The sequence below is a fragment of the Nestor notabilis genome, unplaced genomic scaffold, assembly GCF_000696875.1.
Source record: "Nestor notabilis isolate BGI_N333 unplaced genomic scaffold, ASM69687v1 scaffold31051, whole genome shotgun sequence".
Taxonomy (NCBI): Eukaryota; Metazoa; Chordata; class Aves; order Psittaciformes; family Psittacidae; genus Nestor; species Nestor notabilis.
In genome coordinates this window covers 15,797-38,968 of record NW_009916658.1, presented here as the reverse complement: position 1 = coordinate 38,968, position 23,172 = coordinate 15,797, and the positions used below count along the sequence as shown (strand labels likewise).

At 37.1% G+C, this 23,172-nt stretch overlaps 1 protein-coding gene across 1 annotated transcript in view; it reads right to left on the bottom strand.

Moving 5' to 3' along the window:
- LOC104413622 (protein kinase C epsilon type) overlaps positions 1 to 23,172 on the bottom strand; it is a 48,448-nt gene that overhangs the window by 15,414 nt on the left and 9,862 nt on the right. The window contains exons 2-4 of the mRNA XM_010024672.1: positions 10,133 to 10,271; positions 7,525 to 7,713; positions 2,653 to 2,799 (exon numbers count right to left, since the gene is read on the bottom strand). Coding sequence (XP_010022974.1) covers positions 2,653 to 2,799; positions 7,525 to 7,713; positions 10,133 to 10,271 — 475 coding nt within the window. The remainder of the gene's footprint in view (positions 1 to 2,652; positions 2,800 to 7,524; positions 7,714 to 10,132; positions 10,272 to 23,172) is intronic.

The window sequence follows — 23,172 nt, the reverse complement described above, 5'->3', positions numbered from 1 at the left end:
TCCCTACACATACGTACACTCACATATCACATGCAAGAATGTCTATTTTCTGACTAGTAATCTGGCCTCTCTTTCTCATAGCTGATTTCACAGATCTAGGCTCTCTTGAACATAAGATTACAAATATATTGGTTTAATCCCCTCTTAATTTTAAAAGTCACTTTTAAATAATCAACAGCCCTTTATCAATACTGAATGATGTTCAATACCAGAAAACATTCCAAACACAGGCATTTGTTATGTTTTTCCCATAGTTATTCCATAGCTGTGGAAGTTACCCTTGGTTATCTGAATCAATGAATCTCAATGCCACACCCACAACTGAATTTAGACAGGAGCTATCTAGATTTTAAATAGACTTTATTTCATTAGTGTTCACGTTCTTCCCTCTTTTCTGTATTTTTCAAAGGGAGTTCAATCTCTTCTGGCTTGGCAAGCATCCGAAATCACCTTTTTGGCGTTTGAAATTTACTGCTCTGGATTCCTTTACTACTTCATAAATTGCATTATTAGTAATTATATTTTGTTCATATCATCTTTCTCTCCAGCCTAGATATATATCACACTTTGCTTTCCAACTAATAAATTGTTCAGTCTTAAGAGTACAAGTAAAAATTTCAGTATGATCTTGCTCAAAGATTTCTACACAATAACAAAATCCAAACAATTGCAATTTATACAGCTGATACAGAAAACAGCTGATGGATCATAAACATAGTGTAAATATGCAAGGTATGCTCTTTCTAAGTGTAAAAAAGTTATCAGTAAAAGTTGATAGGACCAGGCCATTGGGGAAGATACCTTGGAGAGAGCAGACTCAGAATATGAAAATAGTAGGGATGCCTGTAACATAGACTACATGTTACCTGAGTTCATTAAAAAACCAAGCACACAGAACTACTAGACTGGAATCAATTTTGGTAGAATAAAGCAAGTTGGCATATACAATATGGAAAGAAGTAGTATGCAAATCTGATGTTACAGAAGCAGCCTGAAGAAAAATGAGAAAAGGTGTAAATAAAGATGTGTAAAATCACCCTAACAGTTATTAAAGAGCAAGCAGCTGTCTTGAAAATTATACAAAGGACTACTCTGAAATAGTCTGAAATACTACTAAACCTGACATATCCAACTCAAATATCATTAAAGGAAGGAGAAAAGGAACAAAACAACAGAAATTAATAAAATATGAATGGCTTTACAATATAACAGCACTGAAATAATTACCAGAAAGAAGCTGTATTGAGAATGTAGAAGGTATTTATATTAGCAATGAATAAAAATATCTGATACTCTAAATGCCTCCTGACTTTAAAAAAAGACCACTGCAACAGGAATACTTACAAAAATAATAAAGGCCTTGTAAAAATACCTATTGTCAAAGGGACCACACATCTCGATCAGGAAAGAAAAGCAGCAAATAGAATAGATGTGAGGAAATCTGGAACTTACTAGATGCAAGCATAAAGTGAAAATTATTTTGGAACTGCGCATCCTGATTTGATAACTGTATTACCAAAATGCTGCTGAATACTAAGCAAAGCCACAAAATTTACTGTGAGATAAATTCTTGTGAAAACAGGAAAAGACCTATATATTGAGAGAGACTCCTCCAAGTGTAGACTTGAGGAGTTACCTCAGGCTCCTGTTCTGGACAGGCAGCCCCACTTTCAACACCTGCATAAGGAACTTGGGGAAATGCATCTCACTGGACTAGAAGTAAATGCATTAAATGCAACAGACAACAATTCTGCAGTGACAGAGGGGACTTTTTCACTTCTAAATTTAAGTTAGGATTCAGTGTTGAGCCCAAAGTTGTTTTATTTATTTTTTAAATAGCTTTCTACACTATCTAAAGAGAAAAAACAAACAAATACCTTGATTGTATTTACAGGCAAGTCAAACATTGTAATTAGGAATGTGCAAAGTCAAAAGATACAAAGCAATCTCAAAGGATTTATCATATAATTATTCTCTTGTACTGTTCAAGCACAAAATTAACTGCAGCCATTCTCAGCTGAAAAGCTGATATTTGGTGAACTGTATTTTCATCCAGAGGAAGACAAGAATAAGCCATGAATCTTTGCTTGGCTTTTGTAGTTTCTGCAAGCGGGGCTGCTATTTACACTTTTTTGTTAAAAAAGAAATACTTGTTTATTACCTAGGAAAATGCGAGTACATCAGTTTATCTAATCATGATGTATATTCTTTGCCTCAGAAGCAGTTTTTTCAAGTATCTTCAGTTAGAATATTATTAATCAGAAATTCTTTCCTCTGCCTTTCACTACAAAATCCAGCAGCCACTGGCAATGCAGGACTGTAGCAAAGTTCACACAGAAAGTACAGACAGTACATACCCAACTGAAATAATCTCTTCCAATCAAAGTATCTTTAGGAACACAGGAAAATAATTAAAACGGCACCTTTAACCCTCTCATGTTTTATGTGAACATGAAGATTTTTCTGTGCACTAAATCTATTCCTGACACTTACCTTCTTAGAAACAATGACAAGGCAATCTTTTCAGCACGGTTTTTATGTTACTATTTCAACCCCTAAATATTGCATTAGGTAATCTCATGTGTCAGAAAAGCCAACAACTGAAATTGTCAAACCAAGATTCCTATCAATGTTATGCAAACTGCTACTTACAATCCGAGGTTTGAAGGGTGGCTTGATTTTCCTTTGTTCTAGAAGAACCCAGTCAATTTCCTTGAAAAATGGATGCTGCTTAATCGCGTCTTCCCCGTTCTGTGATGCCACACAGCCAAGTCGCTTATTGGGGTTCTTTGTCATGAACTACAGGGCAGGGGAGGGAGAGGAGGAAAAAGTTAAAAGATGAATGGCAATGGCTGGAAACCATATCCAGTTCAATTACGCATTAGACTTCCTAAAGCCTAGCTTTTAGAGACAGTCCCCTTTCAGAAGGTTATTTTTTCTCTAAGAGCAACAAGGATGCCTCTCCAAATTTCAGATGTTCCAGCCAAATCAGAAGATTCAGAGGCTCTGGAGTTGAAGTTTCCTTCAGGAAGCTCTTTCAACTGATTGCTGAGACCTCCTAATTTAACTGTCTGGGAGAACTATAGGACCAGATTCTTTGTCGGTATTTCTAGTTCCAGATTTGGCCAAAAATACTAAAAGAAAGACAGAAAATATTAAACACTCCAGAGACACTTTGAAATAGACTGTCAGGATAGCTCTTACTTTACCTTATTTGCTCTGTCTTAACTATTAAGTTGGCAGATAGGGGCTACATATTATTCTTACTGCTGTTTGCTTTCTTTGAGTACGTAGGTTGCATAATCACACCAGACATGTGAAAAGCCATAACTTCCTTACTCATTTCTAGGATTTTATTCTAATACAAGTAACAGCACCTGCAGCTATATGAATTATAAGCATTCTGTTTCAGGAAATAGATGGAGTGATGAGTGTCTTTCCTTGAGAAACTCCATGACATAACGGGCACCTTCCCTTTCATTTTTAGTACACCATTAGTGGCAGCAACTGGAAGTAACTGGTCTCCTCTGGTGCAGCAATTTCTAAACTCTTCACTTTTAAACTCTTACTATTTCTTTCAGTAAAAAGCTGTACAACCAGTGTAAGACATTGATATCAAATGATGGCAGCTGATAATATTTTTCTTGGGTTTGCTCTGCTATTTCTTCCTTCCTTTATTAGCAATTGTTCTACTTATTTCCTAATGCATGTGGACAAAGAATCCAGTTATTGGATAAGCAGCTGCTGAAGCCCTTAAGATGTTTTTAGATAGCTAGATTAGCCATCCACAGGAGAATACCACTGCTATCATTTTAAAGACATAACATAGATCACCAAGGCAATTCTGACACATATGCACTGCTCCACAGACAATCGTTCTCTTTGGTCTTGTGTTCAGCTTCTCTGGAAGTTCTTCTGAAAGTGGACAAGTTATATCTAAACTACAGGCCATATTTTCTATGGGCAGGAGAAACAAAGGTTTCGAAAGGATTACTGTGCTTTGGTGAGGTCTCTTGGAAAACCACAAAATGCATTCCTACATTCCTCTGCTTTATGTCACCTCCAGGACTGGAGAGAGCAAGCCAGGAACCAGCAGCCACATTTTGCAGAAACAGAACACGGAAACTACAGGCTATGCTTTTTGTACCATATAATCCAGGTATCAAAGAAGTAAAATCTGATCCTAGTATCCGCCATGTTTTATCTTTGTTTTAAGCCAGAGGCAGGGAAAACATCCAAACGTAGTTTTTAAGAAGCCCAGGTCATGAACATATGACTAGATAGTACGGTTTAGTATTGTACTTCACAAACTTCATGAAACTTGGAAATGGATGATAAGAAAGAACAAATTTTAAGAATGAATACTTAAACCAAACAAATTATCATATGCTGAAATAAACTCAAACTTCTGAAGTGGACATTTATTTCTATAAATTTCATCCCCTGCAACAAATATTCATTTTTTTCACCTTCTATTTCTGAAGCACAAGAGAATTTATTCTATGTTTATCAACAGCATCAACAATGATATAACTGTCAGGGCCGAGACAGCTGTTAACTGTACTGTGTTGAAGAGATGGTTGCCAATGGAGCTGACAGCCTTAGCCATGTTACCTTTTTATTTTCCCATGTTAAGGCAGGAAACTCCTTTTATGAAAAGAGAAACCTCTTAAGATCAGAGTTCCTAATGACTTAAATGACAACAGGACAAAGGTTGCTGAGGTAGACATGCAACTTGGGGCCTGAATCAAGGATCATGAGATTCCCAAAATTTTGCTTCTTGAAATAAATAGCACAGCTTAAAACCAGTTCTGCTTCTGTAGCCAGAAATCTCTGTAACCTGGGTGCACAGGGAACACACACTGTGGCCACAACCTCTCTCCACTGCTTGCAAAGAAACACAGAGCTAATTTCAATGAAGAATTGTTTTCCTTACCAGACAGGAAAGAATTTTAAATAGCAATTCCTGTCAATTCACAGAAACAGGACTAGTAAGATCTGTGAGATTTCATGGGAGAAGCAACGTGCTGCCTTGTAATATTGAGCTGTATAATTATCCTCCTTAGTGTTTTGTTGGAAATAACAGGAAAACTGTTTCTTCTGAAAACCAGAAAACATTGTTACTTAATACAAGAGAATGTCTTCTTATTAAACTTTCCTTACACACTGTTTGGAGGAGTGTAAAAACACAGAGTTTCTGAAGAATAAAATCCATGTCTCAAAGCACAATGTGAGGAAATGATGTGTTCCAAAGTTAATCCCTTGCTACCATTCAGCAGTAAAATACATAGACGCCTCTTTCTTCCCTCTGTTTTTCCTGTTCTTCATTTAACAGTATGTGGACAAGGATCAGATGAAGAACGCAAATTTCAAACGTTTCACACCCTCGCTATGTAAGTAGCAGGTTGCTAAATGTAAGGAAAAGTATTCTTTTTATAGTGTAAACTGGCACGGCCCCATTAAATTATATCAATTCATGTCAATGAAGGCATCTTGCCCAATGAGGAATTATCTATTACTATAGTGCAAATCTGTTTAATGGATGCAACTGTTTTTAAAGTTCATAATGGCTTTAAGGATTAACTTCAGATAGAGAGATGTAAAAAAACCCAAAAAGCTACAACTATAACAAAATACAAACCATCATACCTACTATCAAAATGTAGACCCAGGAAAACTACTTCATGAAAATTTATAGCAAAGTCAGCTTTACAAGAAATGCGAGGCTTTAACACCCTTGCACTTACATTCACAAAAATACAAAGCTTACACCTGCAGCCCAATTCTGTGTCTGCATTTGTGTGTGGTTAATGAATGAGATGATGTGTAACAGTAAAAGACATCTCACTACTTGCACCACCGATGAGACAGCATAACAAGGCTCTGAGTGTCAAATCTGTTTCTCCCTTTCCTTTGTAAAACAAATTCCTTATTCTAATAGTTGCAACAGCTGTCATACTAAATACTTAACCAAGAGTTATTGGTTAACTTTTCCCCTCCAACAAATGTTACCCTGATTCAGAATAATAGGTCAGATGATAACATAGATTCACTGAAGGAGTATGTGGATGGCAAAGGAACAGAACTTAAAAGACTGTGAAACTGATTGACTACAGAAAATCTCTTGGACTTGAGTGAAATTCAGATGCACATAGGAACATTGAAAACAACCGTTTCTCTACAATACACCAAAATGACCCCTGAGACCTGGATATGAGCCTGAATTTTGCAGCTCAAGTTTATACATTTTAATTACTGAACTGAAAATAATTGAAGGGTCTGGAAACAAAAATGGATGCACAAAAAATATCATGTCAGCTAATAAAAAGTCATCAGAGAACTATCTGGGCGGAGAAGGAAGAACTTGTATAAAGGTCAGCAATAATAAATCCTCCATGTTCTCACTACAATAAATGCAGCAAGAGATACCCCAGCAAATAATTCAGAGACATTAACTTTGACTTCTGCTTTCAATCATCTGCTAGAGCATCTCTCTCTCAGCTAGAATGAGCATGAGGGTATCTTTATTAAAAGATCAAGATGAGCATTTCTGCAGAATGTGTTACTGGTCCATTGGTGTTAAAAAGATTTTTATATAATTTCAAAATGGAACCCTGTATGAAAAAACCTGCAGGACTTAACACTATCAGCTGTGTTTTAATTGAAAGCTTTCATTATTCCTGATGCTGAAAGAAAAACAGAACGGGAAAGGTATAAAAGGTATAAAACAAGGAGTTTTTCTAAAGCAAGAAATCCTCCTCAGGTTTTCAATCTATGGGGACTGGCATACTGCTTCTGTTTTGTTCTGCTTTTTATTTTAGGATGATGCTTGCACAGAAAAAATAATTTATGTCAGTGTCACATTAATGAAGTAAACCTGACTTTAAAAAGGTAGTCTAAAAACTGAAGTTGCCCATTTTGACTGATATTGTGGCTTTTGGTGACCCTAATTTCTGTCAAGTCACTACTCATATTGAAAAACATCAACCAGGGCAGAAGCAATTACACTAGAGGAAGACTACTTATCAAAGTGCTATGTGAACTATAAAATACAATATGCAGCTGTAAACAAAGGGCTGCCAACCCATCTTGATGATAGGGGAAGAAAGTCAGAGGGACAAGAACTTTTATAAGTGGGTTAAATAAAAACATTGTTTCTTTAATTATGTAGTGCATCCCCCACTCTAGTGAACATGTGGCATATAAAGTGTCAAAGTGATAGCACAGCCCTAGTTGGTTGGGTTTTCCCTGAAATATGAATCTGCAGTATACAGACTTATACAGTGTACAACTGCGTGGAATACAAACATTCTGTTCCTTTCCCACAAGCAGTGTAATTTATCCCAGGCCCCATTATCCTAACAGTGGCACTCTGAACTGTGCTTGAACTCCCAGTGGTGACTGCTCTCAACAACTTTCGGCAAATTCAATTTTAATCAAGGGGAAAAAAAAACCAACCCAAAAAACAACAACCCCCAGAAAAAAACATGAAAAGGAGGAGGAAAGCAATTATGGAAGACTCACTGCTTTTAAAATGCTGACGGCTTCTTTACTGAGCCAGACTGGATACAAGACATCATCATGAAGGATGGATTCAAAGAGATCATCTTCATTGTCAGCCTCAAAGGGGGGTTGCCCAGCCATCATTTCATACATGAGAACACCCAGAGCCCACCAGTCGACTGATGGGCCATATTCTAACTCCTGGAGGATCTAGTACAGAGAAAGAGATTAGATCGAATAGACAAGTTAGAGAACACTTTTGGCTGCACATTAGCTGTTTCAACATGATACACCCTTTCATTCCTGCAGCACCTAAGCAGGACTAAATCCCACACTGATTTTGGTAACAGCAGGCATGGTTTCTTACCCATGCAATTTGCACAAACACAGCCAAGTGCCAATGTGTAGCTGTTCTCAGAAGTACTGACTGAGTTTATCAGTCCCCTGAGTAAAAGAGTATGCTCATGAGTAAAAGAGCTGTATATCCTTCCAAACTGTTTAAAGCAGGTCACGCTATAGGGGAAAAAAGATCACATATACAAAACAGATTGGTGGAAAATGTGAAACATTTCCTTGTCTCTATCTTGGAGAAAACAAACTGAACTAGCTTGTAATGCTGCACAGAGATCATCTGAGAGATTTATTCTCGTCCTTTAGGTAGGGCTGAAGGAAGCCAAAAGCTTTTTTGTTCAAGTTCTTTTTACAGCATTAAACTGCTGTACAATACATGGCTGTAGGACTCACTTTAATTGCCCTTGCTTTCAGAAAAACTGGCTACAACTCTTCTCGTGGCACAAGTTCAGCCTTGTAGCAAATACCTTTAGTAGGGAGTAGTAGGTTAGTATGATGGAGTTTTATTGTACTACTTGGTGTTAACAGAAGTAGTGTTGTAAAAGGAACAAGTTTAATTCTTGGCTCCTCTTCACTGAAAAGCAGCTTGGTATTTTGGATGCAATGTTTCAGCATGGGAGGCGACTGAGGAAAGCAGAGTGGTTACCTGTTTAAGGTGAAGCTGACTGCCTTAAAATGAGTTGGAATGGCAACAACTCCACCACCTCCTTAAGCAACACTAATGTTACAGTCAGAAGCCTCATGGGGAACTGCATTAACTTAGTGCTGTATTTGGGAATCATGACCAGTATAGAACTAAATTCAGTCTTAAGATAAAACTAGAAAGGAATTTAGCGTTTGAATGGTCTGGATATCAAGTGGATTCTTAGTTGAATAGATATTACATTTTATACACATTAATTACAGAAAATGATACTCTTCAGAAATGTATTTTTCAAGTGTTCTGAGCACTCTTTGGAGCTCAGATACTGCTAAAGGAAAGGAAATTGAAACATACCATCATGATGCGAGAGAAATAAAAGCAGGAGATAAACTTTTGCAATTAAGATGACAAAATGACACAACGGAAGTACTGACCTCAGTGAGACTGGGATTTCATGTAAAAGTTCCTAGAATCTTATTATTGTTTTGTTTCCATAATAATTTTCAAAGAACAATAATTTTCAAAGAAAATTATATATATAAAATTACTCAATTAGTATACTGAATCAGAAAAGAATTAAAACAAAATGAAAACCATCACACTCGTATTTCTTTTCTTTTAATGTTGGAATACTTTTCAAACTCTATAAGATACACATTTATTTTACTATAGTTTCACAGATTATCAGTTGTGCTACCAAAGCTTGACAGCCATGAACACTAACAATATCAATTTCTAATTTATTGTCTGTGGCAAATAGTAAACTAGCATTTTTCCCTGCTGCAAATTTATGGTTGATGAAAGACAGACCAATGATGCTTTTACATTAAATCTGCACACTGAATCTTCAGCAGGCAGATGCAGAGGTTACTAACTAAACCGAGTAGACGATGTTTGCCTAGCAGACTAACTGTACAATATTGAATTGTTTTAGGAACTTGGAAGTGCATCCCATAATATTAAAATTTAGGATATGTAAAACCCACATGATTCTCAGCCATTTCTTTTATCCAATGAATGCCTTGAAATTACTTTGGATGTTGCCAACTGATATGCAGCATCCATAGGAAAAGTTGCTACTTTTCTATCCAAGTCTATACTTTCTGTTCATCCATATGGTAAGTAGCACAAACAGTATCTTTCACTCACAGATACTTTAAAGGAAGGAACAAAATTAATATTCCCACAAACACTGTAGGCAAAATGAAACTGAACATGTGGTCTTTTCTGTATGAACATGCCCTTCTAAGTCTCATGAAAAATGAAAAACATTTTTATAACTACTGAAGACCAGTGCCTTCAGGACTCAGTTGCATCTAGCACCTTATAGGCTAGTACGTGCCTTCAAAATGATGCTGAGTCAGAAATAAGTGTATGGAGAAGAACATGGTTAAGTTCAGGAAACAAATAATAGAAAAAAACAAAACATGTTTTGTCACTTCTGTCAACATGGAATACTGCTTGTGAGCAGCAGACTAACCAATTCATCAAGATTACCCAGGCAAAACTGCAGCACAATCTAGTCTGTATCTTCTCCTGTTTTCATCTATGTGTAAAAAGTGTCTCAAATTATACATGTTAACAGTCTGACGAATGATAATATCTGTATTCTTAGTACAGTGCAGAAAAAAATACCTCTGGAGCTATATAGTCAGGTGTGCCACAAAAGGTTGTGGTGGTCACTCCATTCAGAATCCCTTCTTTGCACATCCCAAAGTCAGCCAGTTTACAGTGGCCTTCTGCATCCAGAAGAATATTGTCCAGTTTCAGGTCCCTGAAATAAAAAAGGCTCAAAATTGAATCAACTCTCAAATTTTCATCATATGCTCTTGATTTCATCATAAACTATAGATTATGACAAATAGATGGTTTCACAAACACCACTGAAAGACTGTCCTTCACGTGTGTGTGAGAAGTTGGTAGCTGTCACTAAATACACCTACCAATAGTTAGAGGCAATAAGAAAGCAAGCAACAACAAGCATTTTGCAAGACCAGGCCTTTGCCTTCTCTTTAGTTGCATGAAAGCAGAGCTGTACTCAAGACAGAAATGTAGTGGAAATGTTTGGAAAATAGCTAAGTCTCTTTTTTGTTACATATCCAGCATTCTGTCTATGTGAAACAGGTCAACTGTGTCTAATGAAGCCATTTTCCCCTTTTGCAGTAGCACAAAGTAAAAGGAGCACCAATCTATCCATACCCTATCATATGGGTTGAATTAATAGGTACTTTCAAACTTGGAGTATTTTGAATTGGATTCTTAATGTATACTAGCAATTCAAAGTTCAGATTGCAATGAGAGGGATGAGAAACAACACTCATTATTTTCTGCAGCTTAAACCTGCTCAAAAGTAATCTCACAGGAATATTTTGCATTCATTGTTGAACAACACAGCAGCTGTCTCCGATCACTTGTTGTACAAATGTCTTTGTGTCAAAACTTCACAATTCTTCAGTCATTAAATTGGGTGAGGTCAAAAATAGGTTGAGAAAGGGATATCCACCTTTCCTTCCTTGCACTCTGCACATTTTCTAAATATACTAGTGATGGCTATTGCATGTTCCAACATGATGGATACTCAGACCCAATTAACTTACCTGCCACTTGCCTTAGACTAAATTTCAAAAGGATTTATAAAGTCAGTGCATAAAAGAACCCTCAGTTGAAGGAAATATATCCACAATTAAAAACATCTAGTCATGTATAAATAATAAAATAACATAAACCAAAGGCAAAACACCCTACTTTATTGCATGGATCATCATATCTTTATACTTCTGTCTAGGCTTTAGGTACTTCTGCCTATCAAAACCATACAGTAATAAATGAATACACACAAAGGTGAGAGTCAAAACCAGAACAATTGTCATTAGGTGACTCTGTGGACACTTTCTGATCAGAAATTTTTTCCTAGAATAATTAGAAAAATTTCCATAGGTAGAATTTAGGGTGGTGGCGGGAGTGTGTGCAGGCAAGTTCTAAATCAGATAGAGGAATAAAACCTCCTGACAGTTTCTGTAAATAAATGTGACCACAAAAGCCTATGAAAAGATACAGGGTTGTTTGCAAAAATCCTTTATGCCAACAAATTCCACCTAAGTGAGGGATGATTGGTATTCATCATTATTCTGAGGATTTCTTTCAGAGAAATGTTTCTCTATCAAACCCCAGACTTTAGAACCACTGGCACTGAATCATGGTGGAAGCATTCACACACATGAAATGATTAAACAACCCATCCAAGGCTGCATTATGTTAAGAGTTTTTGTGGCCATGTCCGAGGCTATAGTATGCTGGGATTTCCCCAGAAAAGTTCTTTTCTCCCTATCATCCCAATTTCAGTAAATGGATTTTATTCTTTTTTTCTTTTTCCTTCTGATACTTGTTCAAAGTTTTCAAACACACTGGCCCACCTTTATCCAACATATATTTCTCAAGTATGTACAGAGGACAGCATAAAAATCAGATATATCTGGGACAAAGTGGGCTTACTACTCAAGGTCTGCATAATCATGGTACATCTGTGCAGTAAATCAGACACTCTTGGAAGCACTGGATGACTTACTGTGCATGCAGAGATAGACGGTGCTGAATACATGTTACAAAGTGGTTTGTGCATGTACAAGAAGTCTGACATGGCAAAGAAAAGTCAGATTTACCTTGTAACAATAAATCCTCTGTCTCCCACATAAACTAGCTTTACCAGGTATGGTTTATGTAGCTCAAGTATATACTGGCTGTAATAATGTTTTTGCAACCAATATGCCCTACACAAGACATCGCTGTTCCCAGATTGGTTATGCTGCTCTTGTAGTTCCTCAACTAGTCATCCACATAAGGCCCTTTGAAGCAGGCTACATATATTATCATTCCTTAAGGTCATCCTTTTTATGAGTTCCTAAACAGCCCAAGATCCAGCTGGCTACATCATAATCCCCTACATCTAGCAATTTAACCCCTCACATAACCACCTCTTCCTTCTCCTGGAAGTGATTTGCAAGAATTGTCCAACATCATGCAAGGGTAAACAGATATCAACAGCTCTGTGTCCCTCAAAGAAGTCAAATAAACAAAATAATGCTCCGTGCTCAGAAAGTCACATGCCTTCCCAAAACAGCTCTTCCAGTGAATTGCAAGTGTTACAATCAAAAGACCTGCATTAAGACAAGACTGTAACATCATCAAGTAAATGTGATCAAGTACAACAATAGGATAAGGCTCTTCCGGATTGGAGAAGTAAATAAGCTTGTCACTGGAACTTTTAACATTCCAAATGTACTGTTATCTTGGATGTACCTAAGCTAAGAAAGAATACATGCTATATTTCAAAAAGTCAAGATGTTCAGATAAATCAAAGAATAATTATATTTGATGTTATGTAGGAACCACTTGCAGACTGATAAAATTCCGGAGTCTGCTCAGAAAACTGGGTCCACCTTAATTTGAACTGTTAAGTGATCATCAGAGGACTCTTGCATGTTAACTCTAATCTCAGAAGTAGGACTTCCCAGTGCAGAGAGATGACACACTGGAACTGTTAGTACCTAAAATTGTTTAAGTTTCATTTAATGCCATATGCTAGCCATAGAGTTGAATGCAAGTATAGTTGGTAACTCAAGAAACTCCTAAGCCAGGAGAAATCTCAACAGTAATAAAACACTGACAGCAAGCCACCACATAACGCAGAAGGACAGGATACTCACCATTGTCTTTATTTCCTTGAAGATTTGTATAAGACACAGAAATCAGCAATAAAAATCTAACTTGACAGTGGAAAAAGAGAATGAACAAACTCAGAAAAGAGAAAAACAGGAAGAGTATAAATATCAAATTCTGACTACCTGAAAAGACTGACAGTGTAATTTTAAGCCTGTCTGTAAAAACACAAGTCAATTTAACTTTCTTACCATTTACCAAACTATACTCCTACTTGACAGAAGAAAAACAATTGGGACCCCTTCATCAAGCCAAAACAAAGCAGTGAAGCCTATCAGCCTCTTCAAAACCCTGTTGGAGGCACTGAGGACATCAGCTTAATTACTCACACAATAATGGAATTTAATACCAGTAGATTTTTATTATCACAAAGAGTACCATAGTTTCAAAAGAAATTTAGAAGAGGCTAAAACAACAGCAGTATGACTCCCATTGAAGTACAGATGGGAGGTTAAAAGGTAAGCTGGGAGTCTGCCAAAGTGCCGAATTCATAAGTAGCCCACAAGATTATCATAGTCCATAAAAGTGTTTGCACTGAAAACCATTCAAAACCTTTCTGTCAATTTACAGTTGCCAGATTAAAAAAAAATAAAACAACAAAACCAAACAAAAAACCCAAACAAGAAACCCCACCAAACCCCCCTAATTATGAAGCTTTGAAAAAAGAAAACTTAACTAGCTAAATAATTGTAAGAGAATAGGTAATGTGCTATTTAACACCTCACAGGAAAAAAAAAACAACTAAACCAGAACAGACAGAGATGAGGAAATAAAGGAAAAGGTAACAGAAAAAGTGTTGTCAATGAAGCTTGTCTTTCCAGAACTACAGTCTTACTGAAGAAAACCTTTACGTTTTAGTTTAAGACCCGTATCTCCCCGGAATTGTTCTAAGCAACACCCATGTCTCCTACAAAAACAGAAAAGTAAACAGCTACCAATCTCTGGAATGTAAATTAACTGTCTGTACAGAACAATCCATTCTGATCCATTCTGTCTTTTATTTGGTTCCCGGAATTAGTTGTCTACCTCTAAATAGAGCATAGGAAATAATACAGTGTCGGATAGCTCAACAACAAAGGTCTATTAAATTCTTTTTTTTTTCTTATCTTGCATTCTTTTTGTAGGAACTAAGAAACTCATCTGTGTCTGACAAAATGAGTTCCTACAACCTGCATAATTACATGCAACTGCAAACAACCTAACCAGTTAAGCCAGGAAAATGCCCAGATTGCTTGACTGCAGCAATGCAACATCAAGCCATTTCTCTTCTTTGTTTGTTTGCCAAGATACTTTGTACCATCAGCTCAGTTGGCCTGAGCAGTCAATTGCATAAAATGTTTTGGTTTGGGTTTTTTTTTTCCTTTCTCAGAAAGCTTAAAACAGAAACTTAAGCCTTGGTTTCTATTTCTGGATACTGGCCAGCGTCACAAGTCACCTCAGAAGCTGGAATGATTGGCAGGATCTCGAGAGAGAATCAGGATTATAACACCAAGGTTTGTGCAAGCCGAAACAGAGGAGTGGGTGGACTGCAGGTAATCTGTGAGAAAACTTCCCTAACACTCATTCCTTCCTCGACATGCCAGTGCCATGACACACTGACTGCCCTGGCTTCCTACAAATGCTCTGTGGACAAGGACTTTGCAGGGCCGGATTCTTAAAGTCTCCCTCCCAACAGTAGCTAGTGAGATAACCACCTTCTGTGCACGGCCCTACATGTCACATGTGTCATTTAGATAACAGATAATTTTCTTGTTGAAAGTTAGGCAATTAAACAGTCGAGATGTGTTTTGACCAGTAAAATCAGAAAGGCTGCCAAAGATTACTAACAGTAGCCTTTGAACATGGTAAACATTAATGACTAAATAAATCCATATTTGAAGAACAAGATCAAGTGGCTGAGAAACATGATCACAAGCTGATTTAAGCAATCATTCTACAACAAAGTATCTCCGCAGCATTTGCTTCTACTCTTAACTGTCCTGTGAGCAATGAAACTAGAAATACATTTCATAGTGTAGGTCCAAATGAAACATAATAATTATTATCCACAAATAACTTTGGAAGCAAGAATATTTCTTCGTAGGGTGAACATCAAAGAGGAAAGCAACACAATTCTGAAGAATGTAGCTACTGAACAACCCTTTTTTTTTTTTTTTTTGTGACTTTCAACTGCAATAAACCTTTTCAATAGTTTATTTGAAACCATTGCCATTGTTCCCCTGCATGAGAAATTCACATCCTCCCTGCAGGCTTTAAATAGACAAGCTGTTCACAGAAGAAACCACAGAAGGTAAAAGGGCATCTTCCTCCAACAACATGAAAAACCAACAGAATCATTCTCTAGCTACTAAAGTTATTGAAATTTGTAACTGAAGGCAATATGCTCATGATTATCAATTAGCAATGATTTTTTTTTAAATAGAAAAGTGAGAATACTGTATTAATAAAATTACTTTTTATCTTACTCAGTGGTATCCAAACTGCTTTTGAGACAAAGATGCTTACCTGCAACAACAGGTCTCTCCTGTACCCAGCACAAATTTACTCTTTGCTATAATTTTAGTTAATGATGCATTTTCAACACAGATTTCAATCACAAGCAGAAAATACCACAAAACTTGGATCATTTGTACCACACTGCCTGAAAGGGTATTTTCTGGAAGACTGATAAATTCACCAAAATCTTTGCCTCAGTTCTTCAAACACATCGTGTGTCCTCAAAATTTTGGTAACTTATGTACTAGGTTACAATTTAAGCAAGATGGAGTTAGATATGGAACTGGTCAGAAAACAGAAAGAATTATCAACAATTTTCATGTTCTGATGTTAACTTCTTTAATGATTAGCTCTAAGCAATGTAATCTCAATTTCCATATATAAACTATGGAACAGATACGTTAGGACTGTACTTCACTAGCGGATTCTTTTGTTACTTTAAGTATTTTAGTCAGAACACACCAGTGAGACTTTTTTTCCCCCTCCACAACAGATCAGAGAATGGAAAAATCCATCTGTAACATCTAAGAAAAATTAAACTAATAATGTAATTTTTTTCCCATTGAAAACTTGTATGGGAAAGGAGCCCATACTTTGAATGCCACTGACCTTGAGCATGCAATAATCATAGTGTCAGTGGATGTTATGTTCTACCAGTGGATGCGACCTCCCTTACCCGTGGAGTAAGAAATAGGGCATACACTGGACTGTTTGTGTTTATGAGTGGATTCAGTAAAGTGGGGCAGTTTTTGTCAGCAGGGAAGGAGTAGGGAGAAACCTGAGTGAGATTAACGGTGAGAAAAAGATGGTTCCACTGCTTTGTTGTTGTAGGAGATCTCAGGAAGTTTTGCCTGTGTTTTTCTGAAGGTCTCGGAATTCCTCTGTTTTGCTTTTATGTTGTGTTGCCTCATTAAGTAATTACTGGATTTATGATGCACATTGTCTCTGTTACATCACATGACATTACCAAAGAATGAAGACACCATCTATCACAAAAACTGTAGCAGAGCCGTACTCATCAATATACAGAAATACCTGTTGCACAGATTTGAAAACTGCTACTTTTCAGCAGTGCCACAATTGGAATAAAGCGAATCCACCTTATACCGATGTGTACCAGTATGTATAATGGCTAGCCACAGATGAATTAAGAGCACAGACTTGGTTTCAAATAAAGCCAGAGATCCTGCAGCTACTTTTCACCGAAGAAAACAGGGATATTTCAGATAGCAGGGTAAACATTAATGACTTTTAATGTGACCATAGTGACACTCTCTGTCAGGCATTCAGGCATGTTTACTTTTAAAAGTACACACGTTTACTTTCCTTATATAACACAACATCCATCACCCCACCATTTGCACAGTATCTTGTGAACTAAGGGGATGGCAGAGAGAGGAGAAAGCATGTGGCAAAATGCAGTTTACCATCTATCCATCAAGAACATCAGAGGGAGATAACCACATGATTGCTATCTGTGGCTCTGTAAATCCTAGTTGTTAGAAGGCAAAAGCATGCCTTACACAGTGTATAACATCACCTGCTCCAGCAATGTCTACCACTGAGAAACTTTTAGGTCAGCAAGATCCTGAGATGGAAAAGAAGGCTGTGTGTTCGTAACATAGCCCTGATGTCTGAACGACTTATTGAACAAAGGTTTAATATTCATTTCCAGTAGCTTAGGGAAACCAATGACTTCTCTGGTAGCATAAAAACATCTTCTATAAAATAATAGCTATATATGGCTTTTAATGGCTTTGACCATAACTTTATCACAATTGTCGGTAGCAGCTTATGACATTACAGTGCCTGATCTGCTTATCTTATTATGCTGAGTTTCCTTAAAATAATGTGCAGACAAATAAATATATTGTACTTAACAGCTTTCCTTTGTGTGGCTTTTCCTTTCTTAATATTTCCACATTTTTATTTGTGAACGTAAGTGAAATATGCACAAGTTTAAATATGCATTATATAAAACATTCTCAGAAATAGGCTAAGCACGGAGGGGAGCGGTCTCTATTTCTTTTTCAAGAGAGGGTTGCCTTTTATATTCACATCACACTGCTTTATAAGCCTCATCTTTCCATGAGCCATACCTGGGAATGAACAATTTTTCCATAAGCCTGAGTCAGGAATGGGACACACAGCTATAACTCTGCCTCTTGACTTAGTCTACTGCCAAAGCCCTGATTTAGATAAGTTTTATGTTGGATCCCAGTGGCAACTGATCCTTCCCATGGCCTGCAGGCCTGCAATTTTTGTACCGAGTAAGAACTGTCACAAATGGAGCTGGCTTCATATTAGGCCTATTGTATCAGACAAACAATCTGCCTCAGAAACTTGCAGCTAAACTAGATAGCAAATGGTTTTCTCATTCTGAAAGGCTTCTTGAGAGATTTTACAAACCATCTGTGTTTCACACTGGGTGAAAACACAGACTGTTCATAGCTTTTTGTGAAAGTAGTGTGTGAACAGCTGATGGCCTGGTGCTCAGGCTGAGCTGCCTGGTTGTCCTGGTCCACCACCACCACTGAGAATGCCCTGATGTTAAGGCTACTAGCAGTTCTCTCAGGGATTTTCTTTTTTCCCCCACTGTCTCCACTTTGGTTAAGTGGAGACCTTTTCTACCTTTTTTTCTTGAAGACTTTAGATGAAAAATTCCTAGCTGGCTCTACGTATTCAGGCTGGGAATGACAGGGTGAAATCTGTACTAATGATATTTACTGTTTCAGCCTCTGCTACAAAGCCCAAGCGTTAAGTCATCGCTAAATATGTAACGTGATAAATCCTGTCCTCACTGACACCTCAGTGATCCCACTGAAGACAATAAAGGTCCCCAGGCTTAGCCAAGGATTGACTCAAGCTGCATTATTCTACTCTGTGAGGTTCACTGCTTCATGCTCTTATTTTTATATCTCAAATGACATAAAAATAAGATTGTGTATTATAACAATAGATTAGGTGGAGTGCAAACTAAAAGTGCCTACTATGTATGTCTATAATCCTTTTAAACAAAAACAATACTAAATCATTATTTGAGAAAACCACTTGATGAAAGACACTGAAAGGATGGCGTGAAGCTAGAAAAGCTTGTCAGATCATGTTTTGAAAACTCAGTTCTGAGAAAATGTTACCAGAACCTTAGAAAGCAGATAAATTTCTGTAGATCCATTAATTAATTTTGGCTCTGTTCAAAAGCTTTTCTTTGGAAGCCAAAAGCAATGGGTTTTTTTTCCTCAGTGACCTTAGTAGGTAGCATGACAAAATCACTACGATTTGAACAACAAATTATGCAAACACAAAGAAAAAACTACTTGGGTTTCAGGCACAGTATCTGTGCCTAACCAAAAAAGACTAAAATGCTTTCTTCTCTTTCCTATTTTTGTGTGAGGCTTTCTTACATAGAATAGAAGAACATACAGCAAACAAATGCACGCCTATCCAGGTAGCATCTTGCATTTCTGCAGCAATTCTCATTCAGCTATCTCAGCAATGAAGACTTGTAACATTAATAACCCAAAACAAGGATATATTACTGCCTTGTACAGATAACAGGAAATACAGAATTAAATGTCATACTGTAATGAACCAAAATTCTATTAATTTTTAAAATTTACATTAATCATGGAAAGTAACTGGAGCTCTGAAACATTTTGTTCTGGTTTTATGATAAATTTCTTTCCTGTATTTTCCAGGATTCTGACCCAGGTTTATCCCACCAGACATTAGGGTATAACTGAGGGTACCAGAGTTTGGCCCAGGCTCCCTCCATGGCCATCTCCACAAGTATCTCCGAGCAGATGATTCACAGAACATGTGAGCTGCACAACTCCCTAAAGAAGCCTACCCTTCTTCACTGACTGTAAAAGCACACCAGGACAAGCAGGATCCTGACTTGGAAGCTTCTGCTGCATTCCTAAAGTTAGGTGAGATGTGTCTATCTAGTATAAGCTGCTTCCCAGCTTCCTGTCTCCCAGCTAGATTTCATACAAATTAGTTGTCAAACTTCCATTTTTTTGTAGAAGAAAGCCAGACAAAGGCAGATTTTTAAAACTGACCTGCATTCATTTGTCTCATTACTCGTGGTGGAATTGTCACGCGCACACAGAGAGTTTGCTAGGCTTTGAAGTTATATCCTGTAATAGTTCTTAATTTTTCTCACTTAGATAATATGGCATTCTTCTGTGCAAAAGCTCCCAGCATGCATATCCATCAAGAAGCCAGACGTTTAATTGCTCTATTTGGACACACCAAATAAAGGGCTCCAAAGTATTATTATTCTACATTTTTTCAGGCACATAGAAGGAGCATTCTAAAAGAATAAAAACAACAGAAGAAAAGCTGCTACTGTAATCAGACATGATTGAAGGCATTTCCTGTATTTTGCTATCAAACTGGTTGTTTTTTCCATTACATACTAAGTGAACTTTAGTAAGGTTAAGACACCAGAGAAAAACAGGATCAGAATATCTTTAATCAACTAAAGTTGAGTACTTCAGTCTCTCTCTTTCAGATGTTCAGTCTTGGCTCTCATCCCACATCTTCAAATTTCTTCCTTAAATTGTAAATACATAAACCAGGTCAGTTTGAATTTATGATTTAGACAGTTGTTTTCAATGGCATTTAACTTGTTAGCCTTACACTTCCCCTAGCCTAAAGGTCAATTAACCTCATGCTGAGTAACAATACCAATATTATTTTAGTATGATATAAATCCAAAAGGGGAGGCAGGTTTTCATTCACAATCACAATACTGAGCCAAAAGCTTCCCTCAGTTGGAAGTCTATCATTTCCATCATGCTGACTATTAACACCAAGAGTAAGTTCTGAAATTACAATTAAATCAAAGTCAAAGCTACAATAGCATTGGTTAATTTGATCCAATCCTGTACATGTCATCCTGCTGTCACACCAAATAACAGACTATTTTAAGGTATATAGCATCCCTGTCCTGTGCTCTGACCCTATTCCTTTTCTAGACAAAAAGTCTTTATTTCTTCCACGAATGCCAAATGACATTTTTGTATTTGTTAATGTAACACAAATGTCGACACCTCCCTCGGAAATGACCAGTTCCAAGCATATTGTTGACTCCTGAAGAAGGAAAAAGCATGCTATGTTTTCCCAGCAGCTACTAAGAAAATGCCATGTTTTGGTCCAGTTCCATTACATGAAGGACAAGACCAGCCTGCCTGAACACTGCTATGAGACTGAAATGTGATTCACCATCCAGTCTTACTATCTACCTACCTACTGAATACAGATGCTCACAGTGAAGGCCACTCAGTACCAGCAGATTGTCTCCAAAGTTCACGTAAAGTCCTGTTCTCCCTTGCTCCCTTCCACCTCCTGCGTTTTGTAGCTTCAAAACTTTAGTAAACATTCTCTTTTTAATTCAGCTGAGGTTGTTTATCAAAAGAAAACTAACAACACTCACATAAATCCCCATTTCCCAGCCAACGGAGCAGACCTTCCACATATCGCAAAATAAGAACATACAGTGAAGATGAAGAGCTCTTGAAATACTACAATCTGCTTGTAAAAGGTAGCACAGATCTTTTATATCCTAACTAATGCTTATTTTGTGCTTCTACCAGGAACAGACAGAACCACCATTAGAGTCAGGGAAAAAATGAAAACATGGTAATGCTGAGAACCTACTTCATCACTTGAATTGATACTCTTTCTTTGATTCCTTCCAGTAAACTCTACACACTCTGTAAACTTTTAAAGAAGATTTAAAAAAAGATTTTAGTCTGGCAACCACAACATGGGTCATACAATAAAACGGCCAAACATAGGTGATTGGGAGTACATCCTGAGCAACCCGTTAACGAACCAGCTTGAGCCCACACTCCATTGTCTTTTCTGTACTACCCAATGCCCTCTGCAGCTTTGTGATGCCCAGAGTGTAAAGGAGAAGGGTTGCTGAAGGATTTTACACTTGGTGTTTCTTTTTCTAAAAGAAACAGATTTATCAGAATTCTCTTCCCTGTACTCCCAGGGGTGATCTTAGCAGGGAACAAACACAGCTCCCAGCAGTAAGTAGGGTCCTGTTGAAGCTTCATATCATGTTTCCATGGAGAAAAACGCGTTATTAGTCAGGAAAAAAAGAAAAAAACTCTCTGCAGTGAACTTTTGTACAGACACTGATTTTTTCCAACCTCACTTTGGTCTTAGTTTGATCTCTTCGGTCTGTTTATGGAAAGCCTTTCCACAGAGTAGTGCATGTAGTATTGTGCAGAATGGGCTAAGTAAATTATATAGCATAAATGAAATGATGTAACTGAGCAAGAATGTTGCTTCCAACAAAATGTTTACTTATATGGAATCACTAGAGGAAGGACTTTAATAATTTCTGCTTCTATTCTGATTTAAATAGCATAGTTCACATGCCTAAACATCGTTTTACACAATCACGTGGTCCGAACTTGGGAAGGATAAGTAGGCTTTTAATTTAAAACCTTTTCTAACCCTGCTGAATTTATCAAGGATCAAAACAGCAGCAGTAAACAGCAGTTTAACAGACATTCTTGTAAAAACAGTGAGTTAAATCTATTTTGTTTTAACATTCTAAAAGCATTCTGTTATACAGATAGATTTATCTCTTTCAGAATTCTGTGGAGTTAACAATTTGCTGTTGTATTTGATGGAAGATTACTGCAGTAGAGGGATTCTGGCAAAATTAAGAATATTTTTATTTGTCTGTAAAGTATGAAGATGATGTCTGAAAAATGGGAATTGTTTGCCCTTCCAATGCTGATCTATACATAAAATAAACTCCTAATGCTGCTTCTAGATGTAGATTATAAAAGCTTGTGCTTTGTACTGATGGTTCCAACTCCAAACCTTGTTTCAATATGTAAATAAAAAGGGTTATATATGTTAATAGAGAGTTATATTTTACAAGATACTCTTTTAAAATTACAATTGTGTAGCAAAATTGAATTACTTTTGCCCCCAACCTCTGCCAGAAAACTGCACAAACATTCTTAAAGAATCTTTTCTTGTGCAGGAAGTTTCAGCTGTAGCATTGTTTCAAATGCAGCTCCTGAAGCCTTCCTCCATCTCCTCCAGAAAACGTGCTCAGGAATGCTACTTTGGCTGTAGTGCCAACATACAATATCATCAGTTAAAAGCTACTTCTACAAGGCACCCCAGTATTTTTAATTAGCAATGGAAAGATGACTCATGGGTTATTCATATGAAATAAAACATGGCATGACTTAGGAAATTTACAGTGTATTCACTTTTGCCAACATCAATGTTAGCAAAGTGCTACACCAATTTACTTTCAGCTGTGAAGAGAGAGGGTGCTAAGAAGGGCCTAACTGACCAGCCCAAATGGCAAGAGACAGGTAATTCGGAATACAAGATTTTGGATGTTAAAATATGATTTTAATCTCTAACATTTGGTACTTATTGGGTAATCACTGCATATCAATACTGACTTCAGCAGG